The sequence below is a fragment of the Podarcis tiliguerta genome (genome assembly GCF_965153285.1).
Source record: "Podarcis tiliguerta genome assembly, chromosome: 5".
Lineage (NCBI taxonomy): Eukaryota > Metazoa > Chordata > Lepidosauria > Squamata > Lacertidae > Podarcis > Podarcis tiliguerta.
This window is the reverse complement of record NC_139538.1, coordinates 772,256-787,187: the sequence shown is the minus strand read 5'-3', so window position 1 is coordinate 787,187 and position 14,932 is coordinate 772,256. Positions and strand designations below refer to the sequence as shown.

General features: G+C 52.2%; 1 protein-coding gene across 4 annotated transcripts in view; it reads right to left on the bottom strand.

The window, feature by feature from the left end:
- Positions 1-1,154: 1,154 nt before the first annotated feature.
- Positions 1,155-14,932, bottom strand: part of LOC310678257 (putative cation-transporting ATPase 13A5) — a 52,581-nt gene continuing 38,803 nt past the window's right edge. For 3 of the 4 annotated variants that reach the window (XM_083441940.1, XM_083441942.1, XM_083441943.1), the window contains 16 exons: positions 14,431-14,520; positions 13,714-13,870; positions 13,023-13,140; positions 11,841-11,965; positions 10,394-10,554; positions 10,128-10,247; positions 8,922-9,001; positions 8,449-8,491; positions 8,151-8,260; positions 6,965-7,061; positions 5,861-5,933; positions 5,180-5,354; positions 3,781-3,968; positions 2,588-2,676; positions 2,263-2,343; positions 1,155-1,723 (listed from right to left, as the gene is read on the bottom strand). In XM_083441940.1, coding sequence (XP_083298066.1) covers positions 1,427-1,723; positions 2,263-2,343; positions 2,588-2,676; positions 3,781-3,968; positions 5,180-5,354; positions 5,861-5,933; positions 6,965-7,061; positions 8,151-8,260; positions 8,449-8,491; positions 8,922-9,001; positions 10,128-10,247; positions 10,394-10,554; positions 11,841-11,965; positions 13,023-13,140; positions 13,714-13,870; positions 14,431-14,520 — 2,004 coding nt within the window. In that variant the 3' untranslated portion in view covers positions 1,155-1,426. The remainder of the gene's footprint in view (positions 1,724-2,262; positions 2,344-2,587; positions 2,677-3,780; positions 3,969-5,179; positions 5,355-5,860; positions 5,934-6,964; positions 7,062-8,150; positions 8,261-8,448; positions 8,492-8,921; positions 9,002-10,127; positions 10,248-10,393; positions 10,555-11,840; positions 11,966-13,022; positions 13,141-13,713; positions 13,871-14,430; positions 14,521-14,932) is intronic. The other variant, XM_083441941.1, reaches the window with a different exon arrangement.

Sequence of the window (14,932 nt, the reverse complement as noted above, 5' to 3'; positions counted from 1 at the left end):
CAACCATTAAGGCCGAGGAGGTCCCTCGATTTAGGAGAGGAATCCCTTCAGGAACTTCCCTGGATGGCTTTCTGCCTCCGTGGGGTCTTTTGGAGAGCCAAGATGGCTTTTGGATTTCTCTGCTGCACTGCTCTAGACATGTGGTTTATATACTTATGTATGTGTGTTTGCCTTGTGCAATTATCAATGCGGGTGGCGTTGTGGATTAAACCACAGAGTCTAGGGCTTGCTGATTGGAAGGTCGGCGGTTTGAATCCCCGTGACGGGGTGAGCTCCCGTTGCTCGGTCCCTGCTCCTGCCAACCTAGCAGTTCGAAAGCACGTCAAAGTGCAAGTAGATAAATAGGTATCACTCCGGCGGGAAGGTAAACGCCGTTTCCGTGTGCTGCTCTGGTTCGCCAGAAGCGGCTTAGTCATGCTGGCCACATGACCTGGAAGCTGTACGCCGGCTCCCTCGGCCAGTAAAGCGAGATGAGCACCGCAACCCCAGAATCAGCTACGACTGGACCTAACGGTAAGGGGTCCCTTTACCTTTACCTATTCTATATTTGAGACCCTTGAATTTCTACACAGAGGATGAGCATGCTAAACACCAACTTTCTGACTGTTTGAGAGAGAATTACTGAATTTAGGACCGAAGCCTTATGAGGAATGGTCGAGGGAATCGGGTGGGGATAAGCCTGGAGAAAAGGAGACTGAGAGGCAGGATGAGAGCCAGTGTCTTCAACCACCTCAAGGACTGCCCCACGGAAGGTTTTCTGCTGCCCCAGAAGGCAGGACCCGAACCCAGGGCTTCAAGTTACAAAAAGGGTGATTCCGATACAACATCAGGAATAGGCACCTGACAGTGATTGTTGTTTGACAGCGGAACGGATGACCTTGGGAGATGAAGGACTCTCCTTCCTTGGAAGCTTTTAAGCAGAGGTTGGACGGCCATTTCTCAGGGATTCTGTCGCTGCGATTCCTGCTGTCCAGGGGTTGGACTAGATGACCCTTGGGGTCCCTTCCCACCCGACAACTCAATGACGTTCATCTTAATGCCCTCTCCTCCCCAAACCTTGTCCTGCCCTCCATAGATGCTCCATAGATGCACCAACTCTGCGGCACATTTTTGCAAGCAGCAGAACTCCAAATAAATGGCTGGCAACAATCACAAAAGAAAAAAAAACCCACTTTATTCTCTTTTGGAAAGCAAAAATACAGAGTTGTCTTTGTTTTCCACACGGCGGACGGTGTTCCCTCGTGTGTCCCTTCCGCTGGAGCAGCCTGGATCCCCGTGGAAGAGGCTGGGATCTCTTGCGTGGGCACAGGGATCAAGCCCTAGATTTCCCCACTCAGGCAGAGCCAACAGCAAGATGCCCCCCTGGCAAACCTCCTTGAGCTGGATGAGCAAAGGCAGGCTCTGTGCTCACCGTCAGAGGGGCTTCCTAGGAGCACGATCTCCCGTGGGTTTCCATCAGTCTCTCTGCACACAAAAAGTCCCTTTTGGCAAGTCCTCCTGGGCCAGCCTGCGGCCTCCCCAGCTGGTTCTCTCCCGCCTCATCATAGACGGGGTTGACGTAAGCGCCACTCTTGGGCTCTTCTGCAAAGTCCTTCTGGCTGGTGGGCGGCCACTTTGAGTCCTCCCCCAGCTGCCGCTGCAGCTTCCGGTACTGGCTGGAGGAGCGGAAGCGGAAGAGGGCCTTGATCAGAAGCCAGAGGCGGTGGTTCTGGAGGATGCCGTCCTGCAAAGAACAGGGGAGCATGAGAAAGGGGCCCGTCCATTCTTAAAAAAAAGCAGAAGCATTTTTACCTGGTATTATACAGGTGAAACTCGGAAATGAACTTTTATTTCAGTCATTCAGCTTAAAAGGTGAAACTAATATATGAGATAGACTCATGACATGCAAAGCGAGGTATGTCAAGCCTTTATTTGTTATCATTTTGATGATTATGGCCTACAGCTGATGAAAGCCCCAAATTAACAGTCTCAGAAAATGAGAACCACCAGCAGCAGGTTCCCACAACCCCTGGGAGTAGGGAGCGCTCCGCTGGAAGGGAAAACTCTGAGCCAGTTCCTGGGGAAATGAAAAGCTGTAGCTCAGAGGCTGAGCGTTGGCCTTGCAAGCAGAAGCTCTCAGGTTCAATCCCCGCTGGGACCAAGAGACCCCTGCCTGAAACCGTGGACAGCTGCTGCCAGTCCGTGTAGACTGCGTTGGGCTAGATGGGCCAGCAGCCAGACTTGGCGCAAGGCAGCTTCCTGAAATCACGCTTGCCTGCTCACCTCCACGAAGAACGAGACGGAGAAGGCCACCAGCAGCATCAGCAGCACATACACCCTCCAGATGGTCGGGGTGCAGAGAAACTGTGAGGAAAGAGGTTGCAAGCTGGTTAGGCTTCCGCAGCGCCTTCAGGTCTGCCTGCCTGGCACCTGCCCCCTCCTTCCGCACCCCACACCCCTGGAGCCGGCCCAGGGCTCTGCGTTTTGCCCCAAGCGGAGAGCATGGCGCTCCAATCTGGTGCCAGCTGCCCATATCCTCCTGCTGGGGGGAGCTCCGGGGTCACCCCCACCCTCCCTTGGAGTCTCCCACTAGGCACTTCCGACTCACCTCCATTCCTCTGTAGACGGGGTCCAGGTCAGCGAAGAAAAGGAAAAGGCAAACTCCGAGCTGGATGCACAGCAGGCCAGAGAAGATATCTGGGAATCAAGAAGAGGAAGAGCCCCCAGTGAAGCCCAGGAATCGGGGGGCCTCTAGGGTCAGGAAGAGCAATGGGAGATGGGAGGCAACAACAGTATCTGAAGGTGTGTCTCCACATCCATCGTTCAGCCCGGACACTGAGGTCCAGCGCTGAGGGCTTTCTGGCGGTTCCCTCCCTGAGAGAAGTGAGGCTACAGGGAACCCGGCAGAGGGCCTTCTCGGTGGTGGCGCCCGCCCTGTGGAACGCCCTCCCATCAGATGTCAAGGAAAGAAACAACTCTCTGACTTTTAGAAGACATCTGAAGGCAGCTGATCAGCTTAATGACTGATGTTTTACTGTATTTTAAGATTTGGCTGGAAGCCGCCCAGAGTGGCTGGGGAAGCCCAGCCAGATGGACGGGGTATAAGAAATAAATTATTGTTGTTGTTGTTGTTGTTGTTGTTGTTATAACCAAGCAGGTTCCCATGTGTCCCTGGACCTCAGGAAGGGTGACTGGTCACTGGGGCTGCTCCTGCTGCCCCCACAATGGGCTCCTTCCTTCCTTCCTTCCTTCCTTCCACTTTTGCCTGGCCCATATTTTGATCGCATCCTGCACTGATTAATTCCCCTGAGTCCAAGAACTGAACCCGTTGAATCATTGGACCTAGTCTGGTGCACAGAAAATCTGAGCAGAAATCTTGCTCCCCTGAGCTTCAATTCAACAGGTAAGATCTGATTTTCACAAGGTCCAGCCATGGAAAAACAAGAAAAGCTCTCGGACTCGGGGAAAATAATTGGTACACAATGCAGTCAAAATATGGGTCAAGTGACAATGTTGATGAGCCCTCCCTCCCTCCCTCCCTTCCTTCCTTCCTTCCTTCCTTCCTCCCTCCCTCCCTCCCTCCCTCCCTCCCTCCCTCCCTCCCTCCCTTCCTTCCTTCCACAGGGTGTGATAAGGAGCAAAGAGACAATGCATGGCAAGCTCTCTGGGCCATGCCCACAACCAGACCCCAGGCAAGGCTGGTTCTGGGGTCTCTGCTGGGCTGGGTGGGGCAGAAATCATCATGAACCGAAAAGACAGAAAAGGGCGTGAGGGTCCGCTGCCCCCTCCCCATTAACTCACAATTGGTGTAGATGGGCTTCCGGAAGGGTTTCCCCTTGGAGAAGACAAAGGCTGCGATGATGCAGTTGACGGTGACCAGTGGCCAGAGGGTGGTGTCCTCATAGCTCAGGACGGAGTGCTCCGGGGCTGTGGCGTTGCTGGCCGTCCCGTTGCCCAGGGACACAGGGTGGTCTGCAGTAGGGCACCCCCTGGAAGGAAGACACACACACACACCCCACCCCTGGTCAGATGCAGGTCAGAATGAAGAGGCAGAGGCAGATGCTGGCCAAGTTAACTCTTCATTCAAGGAAATGGCAGGCAACTCAGCCTAGTGGTCTCAGCAACCCTTCCCAGCAGGTCTTGGCCCCATGGAGCAGCCAGGCTGAAGGTCCCTGCCTTCCACCTAAGGCTCCTCCTCTCCCAGATGTTTCCCAAGCTGCCTCAAACTGCGCATGATTATACAATTCAGTCCGTCTCAGATTGAATTGTACATTCCTGGTAAATTCCCTTGAATCCCTCTTAAAAGAATAAAGACACCACAATCTTTTTCAAAGATAATGAAAGAGGTTTACTCACATCAGTTCACAGTTGGATTCCTGAAGGCAGACTTAGTTACAAATATGTACATGTGGATCTATTCTATGATTCTATGATTCTATCTACCCCATATGGGGGAATAATCCCAGTGCTTCTGTTAGCTGAGAGCTAGCAGAGCAGTCCTAACTAGAAGCTGGTCAAATGACGAAGGAAGTCAAAAGGAGAGAGGTGTGCTTCGTGACTCGTCCTTTTGTTACCTGGACAGGTTTGGTCAAGCCCACCTTTAGTCACATGCAAAAGGAAGGATGCTCCAGCCAGGAGGAACAGGAAGTTTCAACTGGCTGGACCAAACATTCCCTCGCATGTCTTCTCTAGCATTAGAATGAACGTTGTACTTGACTGCCTCTCATGGATCACATCTCACAGCCTCTCTGGATTCTGCAGCAGCCTCTTGACCCCACTCCTCTGCTCCAGCCTCAGAGTCTGAACTGTCCCCCGTCACAGGTTCTTCCTGCTCACTAAACCCTGTTGCCCCTTCAGCACCCAGCACCACCTCCCAATTCTTTCTTTTAAGGAGATACTTTGCAGCTCAAAAGGATGAGGCATCTAAGCTCCCCACAAACAGATCAGAAGGAAGGCTCCACCGAGAGAGGATCTCGTATGACTTCCCCTTGAGCAAATCGGGGGTATCCTCCGTGAGCAGAGGCAGCCTGGGTGAGCTCCAAGGCAGATTCCGCCCCCACCCTCCCAGTGCTGCCTCTGGGAATAAGAGGAGCCTCTACCCTTAGACACCAGCAAGAGGGAAATGGCACCCCCTGGCCCCCCACCCCAGCCCACCTCTAAGCCTCTCCCTGGGAGGTGCCTCTTTGGATGGGGACCTCACCTGTGGCTGCGCAGGACAGAGTACCAGGGCTGCTGCTTCACATACAGGAAGGCGAAGACCTGGACGGTGAGGGTGAAGAGGACGTTGAGGATGATGGAGAGCAGGAGCGGCGGGGAGAGGAGCCGCCCGGGGGGTCGGTAGGGGGCCAGCTTGGGGTAGGCGTGGGTCAGGCTCACTGTGGGGAGGAAGAGATGGCATGGAGAAAGCGAAGAGTTTAGAAAGGTTGCCCTTCCCTTTATTGGCCGAGGGAGCTGGCGTACAGCTTCCGGGTCATGTGGCCAGCATGACTAAGCCGCCTCTGGCGAACCAGAGCAGCGCACAGAAATGCCATTTACCTTCCCGCTGGAGTGGTACCTATTTATCTACTTGCAGTTTGACGTGCTTTCGAACTGCTAGGTTGGCAGGAGCGGGGACTGAGCAACGGGAGCTCACCCCGTCACGGGGATTTGAACCACCAACCTTCTGATCAGCAAGTCCTAGGCTCAGTGGTTTAACCCACAGCGCCACCCGTGTCCCTTGCTCATTCAGGTTGGGGTAAGTCAAATTCAGGCTCCCTTCAGCTCAAGAGGGAATTGGCGTGTTTCACATCTGACTGTGCACCTTCCTTGTAGCAGCTGCCCCAAACCCCCAAGGGAACTCGCCTGCTAAATACACGACCCCATAGCACAGTGATCTGCTTACTTGTTAGGCACACGACTAGGGTGATGCCGACATCTTGAAGGAGGTACTGGATATTCCCAAAGATCTGTATTTGCTAAAAGTGGGGCAGAGAGAGAGAGAGAATGAGTTCACGGAGGGCTCTCAGTCCTGCCGCTTGTGGACAGATTGTCACCCAGATTGTCATGGAATTAACTCAGACCGAGTGGGAGAGTCTAGGGGGCTTTGCAACGGCACCCAAAGATGTCTTGCTGGGCCTGGATTCACACACAGGTCCACGCTCCATTGCGGCAAAATCACTTCCCTGCCTTACAGGATCCCAGGCAACAAACCCATTGCTCCTTTAGGTGGAGGCTTTTTATAAAGACGAGAACCAGGGGATCAAGGATCTGGCTGTGACCTGGGGAGAGACCAGGGTTCAAATCCCTCACTCAGAAATGCTGCTCACTGTGGGTGAGGAGGAGGAGATAGAAACCACCTTGAGCCCTTGGAGGGAATGTAATTAATAGTATTAGTATATTAATTAATTACAGTAATAAAAATAAGGAAAGAAAGGACTCTCTTCAACTGAAGCCATTGTCTACCTCCAAGTTAGAACTACAGTTTAGGGGCACATGCTGTCAGTCACCCACCATTTGGCCTTTGGATGAATCTACTGTTAGAATTCCTGCTCCATGATTGCAGTCATGGGACTGTTGTCTATTCCATGACGGCGTATGTTTTGACTCCACAGAGTGGGAAGTGACGGAGACAGGATGTTTGTGTTCCTGTGTTCCGTGAAGGGGGACTATTGTCCTTTGTTCTTTCTCTCTTTGCTGTCTGATGCTAGAGAGAGAGGGAGCCATGTTGCAGTGCTCCGTGTGTGTTTGTATGTAAATAAAGTAGATTAGCCAAAATGCTGAGGTCTGTCACGCGAACTGCGAAGACTCTGCAGATCCCTAAGTGTGCCGGTGTCTGTTGGCATCGGTCACTGTGATGTTCGGGCTGAAGAAAGCTTTTGAAGCTCCTGAACGATAGACCAGGAGGGAGGGAACATGCCAGTCGGGCATCTGTCTCTGCCAGGGTCCTACTCAAGTGTAGGACGAACTCCTGACATCTACACCTGTCAATATTTACATATGTACGTACCCAATACAGCAGAGCAGTGCCAATGAACTGGCCCATCCCATACAGGGTCAGGTATTTAATCACCGAGAAGGAGGCCACGAGGGCCGCACGACCTTCCCTGGGGAAGAGAAAGAGGCAGCTCAAGTGCAGAAGGATAACTCGGGGCCTGAAAGACTCGGCAAGCAGCTAGGCTTGCCAGGGCAAGTGCCAGGAGTGTGCCAGTCCCAGTGGGTGGCACCACGTTAGCCATGCGGTCCCTGTTGCAACATGTGCCACTGACAGTGGCAGCAGGACAGAAAGGAGCGTTATATGAGTTTTAAGGTCTCAAATACAGAATAAAAATTCATAAATGCACACATATCTAAACATATGAACCATGTGTCTGAAACAGTATGGGAGAGCAATCCTTAAGCCATTTGGATTCTTCCAATGACTTCAAATACCGTATTTTTCATTCTATAAGATACACCCGACCATAAGACGCACCTAGTTTTCAGAGGAGGAAAACAAGAAACAAGAAAGCAACACAAAGCCCCTTGAGCGAAGAGGCAGGAGCGCTCCCGCTGCACTCAAGAGGCTTTGTGTTGCTTTCGCTGAAGCCAGAAGAGCAAGAGGGATCGGTGTGCACATCTGGCTTCTGGGATAGCTGCACAGCCTGCATACGCTCCATAAGAAGCACACACATTACTTACTTTTTAGGAGGGAAAAAGTGTGTCTTATAGAGCGAAAAATACGGTATTCCTCTGCAGTAAAGGAGGCAAATGGGGAAAGCCATCCCATTGCCTTTTCGCTTACAAATCCTGTCTTAAGGGCGTATTTGTGTATGAATAGGGTGAGCTTGTGATCAGGATTCAGGAAACTAAAATATTGACCATCACAAAAGAATGGCCAGGCTGCCCAGGTAAAGCAATCAGTGACCATTATCAGGATTTGTGTGGCAGACCGTTTCCTTCTGTGATGTATGGATGATGTTTTTTGGGGGGGTCTTGGGCTACAAGGTGGGCAATTTCAAAAGTCTATATAAGGGCTTGTGCACCGTTGTTCTGGGTTCCTCCTGCGTGGGGTGAGTGGGGACCGTTATTATTATTATTATACATCAGGAGGAAGGAGGCAACGAAGGAAAGCCACACTGGGTCCCACAAGGTGCCTCCGGAGAGGTTTGGCGTGGCGGGAACAAAGCCACGGAAGCGAAGGAGGCAAAACCCACCTGATCAGTTCCGGCACACACTCGATGTTCGGGATTTGGGAGGTGAAGGGAGACGCGACGGAAGCCTCTTGCTCCGAGAGGGAGATCCCGGCATGAGCCATCTTCAAGGCCTGAAAGAGGAGCAGCATCAGCCATCACCCCCATTCAATCTCAGATGGAATCAAGAGAATTGTAGGAACAGGAATCGCCTTTTGGTTTCCACTTAGGACCCGCCACATCCATGGGGAAAGGGATCCGGGTGGGTCACAAGCTTTATTATTATTATTATTATTATCATTTAACAAATCTAATTACCTACCCCACAGTCGTTGGCTCCGTCGCCACACATTCCCACGTAGTAGCTAGGAGACAGGAGGGAACATCATTTGAAAGTTCAGGTTTTTGTTTTGTTTTGTTTTGTTTTAAAAAAGATGTTAAAAATCCCATTCACAAAACGACCAGAAGCCTTCTTATTAGGGATAATGTCAACCGAAATCAAAAAAGAAGTAAGATCTCTCTTTATGTATGCAACATCCGCAGCCAGAATTTTTATTGCAACGTATTGGAAAAATGAAACTATACCTACAAAATCTGAATGGCAAGTTAAACTATGAGAGTATCTGCGAATGGCAAAAATGACAGGGAGGGTATGAGGGTATTTGATGCAAAAGGTAAATCAAGAATGAATTCTATTCAAGGAATATCTTAAACATTACTGTGACGGCAAAAAGGTCCTTCTCCCTGTCCCCTGAGCTCCGCTCCCAGAATCACGATGGCAAGGAAGGAACCTACTCTAGCTTCTGAAATTCTTCCACAAGGCTGGACTTCTGTGCTGGAGACATCCTGGCAAACACTGTTGCGTTCAGAAGAATCTGAGGATAGAAAAAAAAACCCCACCAAATAAACACAGAATTATAGAATTGTAGAGTTTGAAGGGATCCTAAGCCTCATCTAGTAGCGTCTCCTTCATTAAACAGAGGTTGGATCTGTGGGATGTGAGACACAAGAGCAGTCGAGTACAACATTCCTAGAGTGAACATGTTTACATCTGGGGAGGAATGTTTGTCCAGCCAGCAGGTCAACTTCCTGTTTCCTTCTGGGCTGGGACAGACTTCCTCTGCATGTGACTAGAGGTGGGCGTGGCCTCACCTGTGCAGGTAACAACAAAAGCACAGGGCAGGGAAGCCATCTCTCTCACTTTGACTACATGCATCGAAGAAGCAACATCTGCTTAGCCAAAGAGAGGACAAAGGGACTGTCTCCTTATGAGATAGTTTCCAGGTGTAGGTTACTTTTCTAAGCTAAGTCTGCCTTCTGGGATCCGATTGTGAACAGAATGTGAGTGAGTAAACTCCTTTTATACTTTTATAGAAGACTGTGTAGTGTCTTATCATTTATGAGGGAATCAGGGGGAAATACCAGAACAGTTATTATAGAGGCTTTAGCGAGCCTGAGCAAACGCATCCGCTGCGAGTTTAAAAAGGGTAATGTTACTCTGCTAAATTGTGAACTTGTTAACACAAGTTGGAAAGGCTATAATCAAACAATATATCCTCTCCCGCATCCCTGAACATTCCCACAGGATGGCCATCTATCTGGGATTCTTTAGCACTGCAGAGGGCTGGACTAGATGGCGCTGAGGGGATCCCTCCTGTTTGGAATGCTACGATTCTATGAAACAGTGTCCCGGAGGAGTCCAGGGAGGCCGGACAGAGGAGTCAATGACGCGCGAGAAATCTGGGAGCGCCAAAGAACATTTGTGCCATGGACAGAAGATCAAGACGGTCCAGTACAAGCCCACCCTGAAAGCACAGGACGTTTATTGCTTCACAAGACACACACCTGGAGGCCCCTTCCGTCCAAAGAAAGTCTTGCATTGCAGGCTGGTTCCAAGGAAGCGCCCTTAAGGATGCGTCCTGGTCTCAACGGGGGGCCCATTCCTCATTCCCTCCCTGGCACCAGCCCTAGGGACCACCCACCGCCTTCCCCACAGCGTACCTTGGGCAGGAGGCTGCCGAAGTGTTTCATGAGGACGTGATAGGTGTCCCCGTTCAAGACGAAGTGGAAGTCGCTCTCTTTCCCACTAGCGTCAGAGACGTCAATGGAGATGTCGGGAGTCTGGAAGTCAGGAATTACGCCCCGGTGACTTATTTCAGAATTTGCGCAATTGGAAGCATCTCAGCCAGACGGCGTCAGAAGCTTGGGGGCACACCCATTCCACCCAGATTGAAGCTATGCAAAGAGCTCTGGATCTCCTGCCTTACCATGCTTTCGTCTGAATTGAACACCGCCTCTATCAGCTGCCAGGTAACGGATGCCCGCTTGGAGCCCTCTGCCTCCCTGCCTTCCACCAGGATCACTCTGGTGCCAAAGGAGAACATCCCACAGTTCCTGGCGACTGTGATGGCTGTCTGAAGATTGTCGCCTGGAAGCGAGGGGAAGGAAGGAAGTCTGTGGGTGTGATGGCCCGGGATTTGGACTCGGATGCTGAACCTGAGGGATCCCAGCCTGCACAGGATTCCCCGCCTCCAGAACCAGCTGAACCAGGGCTGGGGCTTGAGCCTGAAAGGTCCTCACCTGTGCTGGATCCTCAGGTGCAGGCACCAGCTGAGTCTGCTCTGGCCCCTGAGGTGATGGAGGACCCATTGCCTGCAGGTGCTCCACTCTCAGCCCCGTCAGGGGAAGCTGAGGTTGCCTCTGGGTCCGGTACCCCTCCAGCCTCTCCTGAGCTGCAAAGGCTCAGGGCAGAGAGGCAGAGGGAACGGAGTTCCCGCAGGAGGAGGGCTCACCTCCAGGCCAGGAGAGGCAAGTCACCTGTGGACCGGGGCCGCCCTATGCCTCGGGGCAGATAAAAGCCAGCCAGCCCCAGTTCCAGGTTGCGGGAGCAACATTGTTGATAGCCTGTTCCTGCCTGCACCCTGTCCTGCTCTTCAGCCAGAGTTTCTGACCTCACCCAACTCCCTGCCTTGGACCCAGCTTCAGCCTTGACGGACAGCCCCCATACCACACCCTCGACCTTGGACTGGACTCGGACCTCGCCACACGGTTAACCCTCGGGACCAGCACCCTCTCCCTCCCATTGCCAGTAACTAACTGAAGGTCTCCTCTTGAAGGCCCAAAGGCCGCTGGGACTTCTCTCATCCTGATTCTCTGACAGGGTGTTGACACGTCTCGCCATTCATCATCCATTCGCCCCACATTTTTCAATGGGTTTCGCGATCACTTTCCAAACGGGAAGAAAAGTGTGTTTCTTTGTGGCTCTGGGCCAAGAGAGAACTTTCCTGGGCTTGAAATGTGCACACCAGCATCCCACAAAATCCTGGCAGTCTGCAGGGGGCCGGAAACACTTGAACCAACCCCCCCCCCCCCTTTTGGACCACCATCTTGTTTCTATTTGACACCATCCAGAACGGCTTAATCGGACTCGAAAGCTCAAACGCTGCGTGCATTTAGCCAAAGGTTTGCAAATGCCAGTATCCAATCACAAAAGAAAAGCTTCGCTCCTTGGGAAATCTGTCAACTACAATGCAGTTCCAGCCTGCCTCCACCCCCGCCTATGGTTTTTAGAGAGACTGAGCCCCACGTATGTTTGCATCAATAAAGGCCTGATCTTTCCCCCCCAGTTAAAGCCTTTGGGAAACCCCAGCGAGGGAGAACCCCTTGCAAACCCTTCACAAACGCACAAACACACAACCACAAGCTCCTACCTACCTGTGACCATGACGCTGCGGATGCGAGCAGAGCTGAGTTCTTCCAGGACAGCCTGGGTCTCCATCTTCAGCCGATTCTCCATGACCAGGAGACCCAAGAAGGTCAGGCCGGACTCCAGCTTGTCTCTGGGAGGCAAGAGGGGAGAGTGAGGGGCTTCTGAAGGGGCCCAGAGAGGCCTGGGGGGCTGCTCTGGAGCACGGCCTTGAGGTGGCCGGCCCCACAGAGAGTCCTTTATGAATCCGCCCCCCACTATGCCGCTGGCTGCCAGTGAGGCTCATCCATGTTATTAGTGCCAACCGCCTCAGCATCTCGCTGGCTCGCTTGCTCCCAAACTTGCAGCGCAGAGCCGCCCGCAGCAGAAGAGCCCACCGCAGCGCTCCAACCGACGGGCGGGCTCAGACCCAACTCTCGGGCCCCGGACTCTCAGCCTGGTGCCCCCGAGATCACAGCACCTGGGTGCCCCGCACCCATAGCGCCTATGGGTAAGATGGCCCTGCTCAGTTCCTGAGTCCAGGTCACAGGCTCATCCTATTCATACACAGAGGCGCCCTTAAGACAGGATTTGTGAGCAAAGAGGCAGTGGGGAGCCTTTCCCATTTCCTTCCTCCTTGCAGAGAAACATTTGAGGTCCATTTGGAAGAGTCAAAATGGCTTCAGGATATCTCTCCTGTGCTATTTCAGACATGTGGTTTACATACTTCTGTATGTGTTTGCCTTGTAAATTTAGGAACATATGATTTATATATATGAGACCTTAGAAATCCTATAACACTTACCTTTTGGCCCTGCTCTTTCCATGCTTAAAAGTTCTGTGTGTGAGTGCTGATGGGGTCCCCCACCCCACCCCCTGGAGTTTTCCCTGCAAAAATTGGCTCTATAAAGCCCAGTCGGTGCAAATGTCAATTTGTGTTTTCTGCAGATTGCTGTTTGCGCCAACTGACCTTCAAAATGCAGGTTTTTGTGAGGAAAGCTCCAGAGCAGGAAGCAAGGGGGGGGGGTGAAGACCCTGAGCCTTAAATTGCAGACCCTGCCTGGAAATCACGGCAGAAAGGTAAGTGTGGATGACCCCTGACACGGAAGGGAGATGACTCCGCTCTTGATAATGAACGATATAAATTGAGCCCATGCCTGGAGGAGTCAGGCCAGCGTCAGCCCCGGGGGCCCAACATCAGCCAGCCTTACCTTTCCAAGTTGTCCAGGTTGACGCCCCTGTTGAGACGGAGCTCCTTGTGAGCCAGCGCAATGACGCGGAAGCCTTGAGACGTGAAGCACTTCAGCTCCCTGTGGAAGTTCTTGGGGACTGCCGGGGAGGAGGGGGAGAGCAGAGAGGCGCCAGTCAAAGAGCAGCAGAGGCAGCTAACCAAGGATGTGCTTGTTTAAAATAATAATGATTTAATAATAATTTATTATTTATACTCCGTCCATCTGGCTGGGTTTCCCCAGCCACTCTGGGCGGCTCCGACAAAATGTTAAAAGCACAATAAAACAACAAACCTTAAAAACTTCCCTGAACAGGGCTGCCTTCAGGTGTCTTCTAAAAGTCAGATAGTTGTTTATTTCCTTGGCATCTGATTGGAGGGCGTTCCACAGGGCAGGTGCCACCACTGAGAAGGCCCTCTGCCTGGTTCCCTGCAACCTCGCTTCTCACAGGGAGTGAACCGCCAGAAGGCCCTCGGAGATGGACATTTAAAAGGGCTCCCCCTGAAGTCTGACCCAGATGTTTGTTTGGATACGTATTGTGGGCAAATGCCAGCTCCCTTGGCCTGAAAGCAAGATGAGCACCGCAACCCCACAGTTGCCTTTGACTGGGCTTAACCGTCCAGGGGTCCTTTACCTTGTTTACCTTACAGGGACGTGGATCTTGGGGCCTTACCGGTGTTGGTTTTGCAAAAGCCGGCCACCGTCTCCGGGGCTCCCTTCATGTAGAGGTCATAGCCGTCCTTCCCAATCTCTTGCGTGATGACAGACATCCTCAGCAGAGAGGAGGAGAAGGGAAACTGGTGGAGGATCGCGATGCCTTCCAAGGGGGCCTGGGAGGGGCGGGAAGAGGAAGCTCTTAGTGGGAGGTCTCCCCGCAAGCAGGGGGCTTCTATTCAGCACCACGACACCCAAGGCGTCTACGGAGGGGCTGAACTAATAGGTGTGATGAGGGCTAGAAACTTGACAAGCTGGATGGTGTGCAGAGGCGGGCGCCCAGGATGATCAAGGGTGTGGAAACCAAGACTTAGGAGGAACACTTGAAGGAGCTGGGTATGTTTTGCCTCGAAAACAGGAGACTGCAAGGTGACATGAGAGTTATCTTCCAGTATCTTAAGGGCAGCCACATGGAAGAGGCAGGCAGCTTGTTTTCTGCTGGTCCAAACTGTAGGACCCGAACCAATGGATTCACATTGCAAGGAAGGAGAATCGGATTAAACACCAGAAGAACGTTCTGACCGTAAACTCCGTTTGACAGTGGAACGGACTCCCTCGGAAGGGAGGTTTTGAATCTGCTTGAGTTGAGATTTCTGCATGGCAGGGGGTTGGACTAGATGACCCCCCGAGGCCCTTTCCGACTCTACTATCCTACAGCTCTATGATTCTATACTACCTCCAGGATCAGAGGTAGCCTGGATGGCCTGCGCTTGAACGGTCCCGCCGTCACTGTGAAGAACGTAGGCTGCCTTGGCTCTCTAATGACCTGCGTGCAACGAAACAGGAGGGTCGATGGCTGCAACATGTGGGAGGCTGCATGGCCACACCCTGACATGCGGCAGCGGCGGCAAAGAGCGGACTTCTCCGCCTCCCCAAGCGGCCGTCCAGCAGAGCTTTTCCGACCGGTCAACGGGTTTGGGTCGTCTGGCCAAGAGAGCCTTGCTCTGACCCCGCCAGAGTCCCTGGTGGTTGCAGAAACTCTGCCAGGCGCTTTAGGGACAAAACTGCTCAGATTTGCACCCAGACGCTTAGAAAGTTGGCCTGAGTTTTAATCTGCTTTCCTGTGGCTTTAACTTTAAATTACCGTACCCCTGTACAGTTTTTTTGACGGTAATTTCTTTATCTTTTTTATTAACTGCTTTGAGGTTTTTCTACACTGTAATTTTTACTAATGAAAC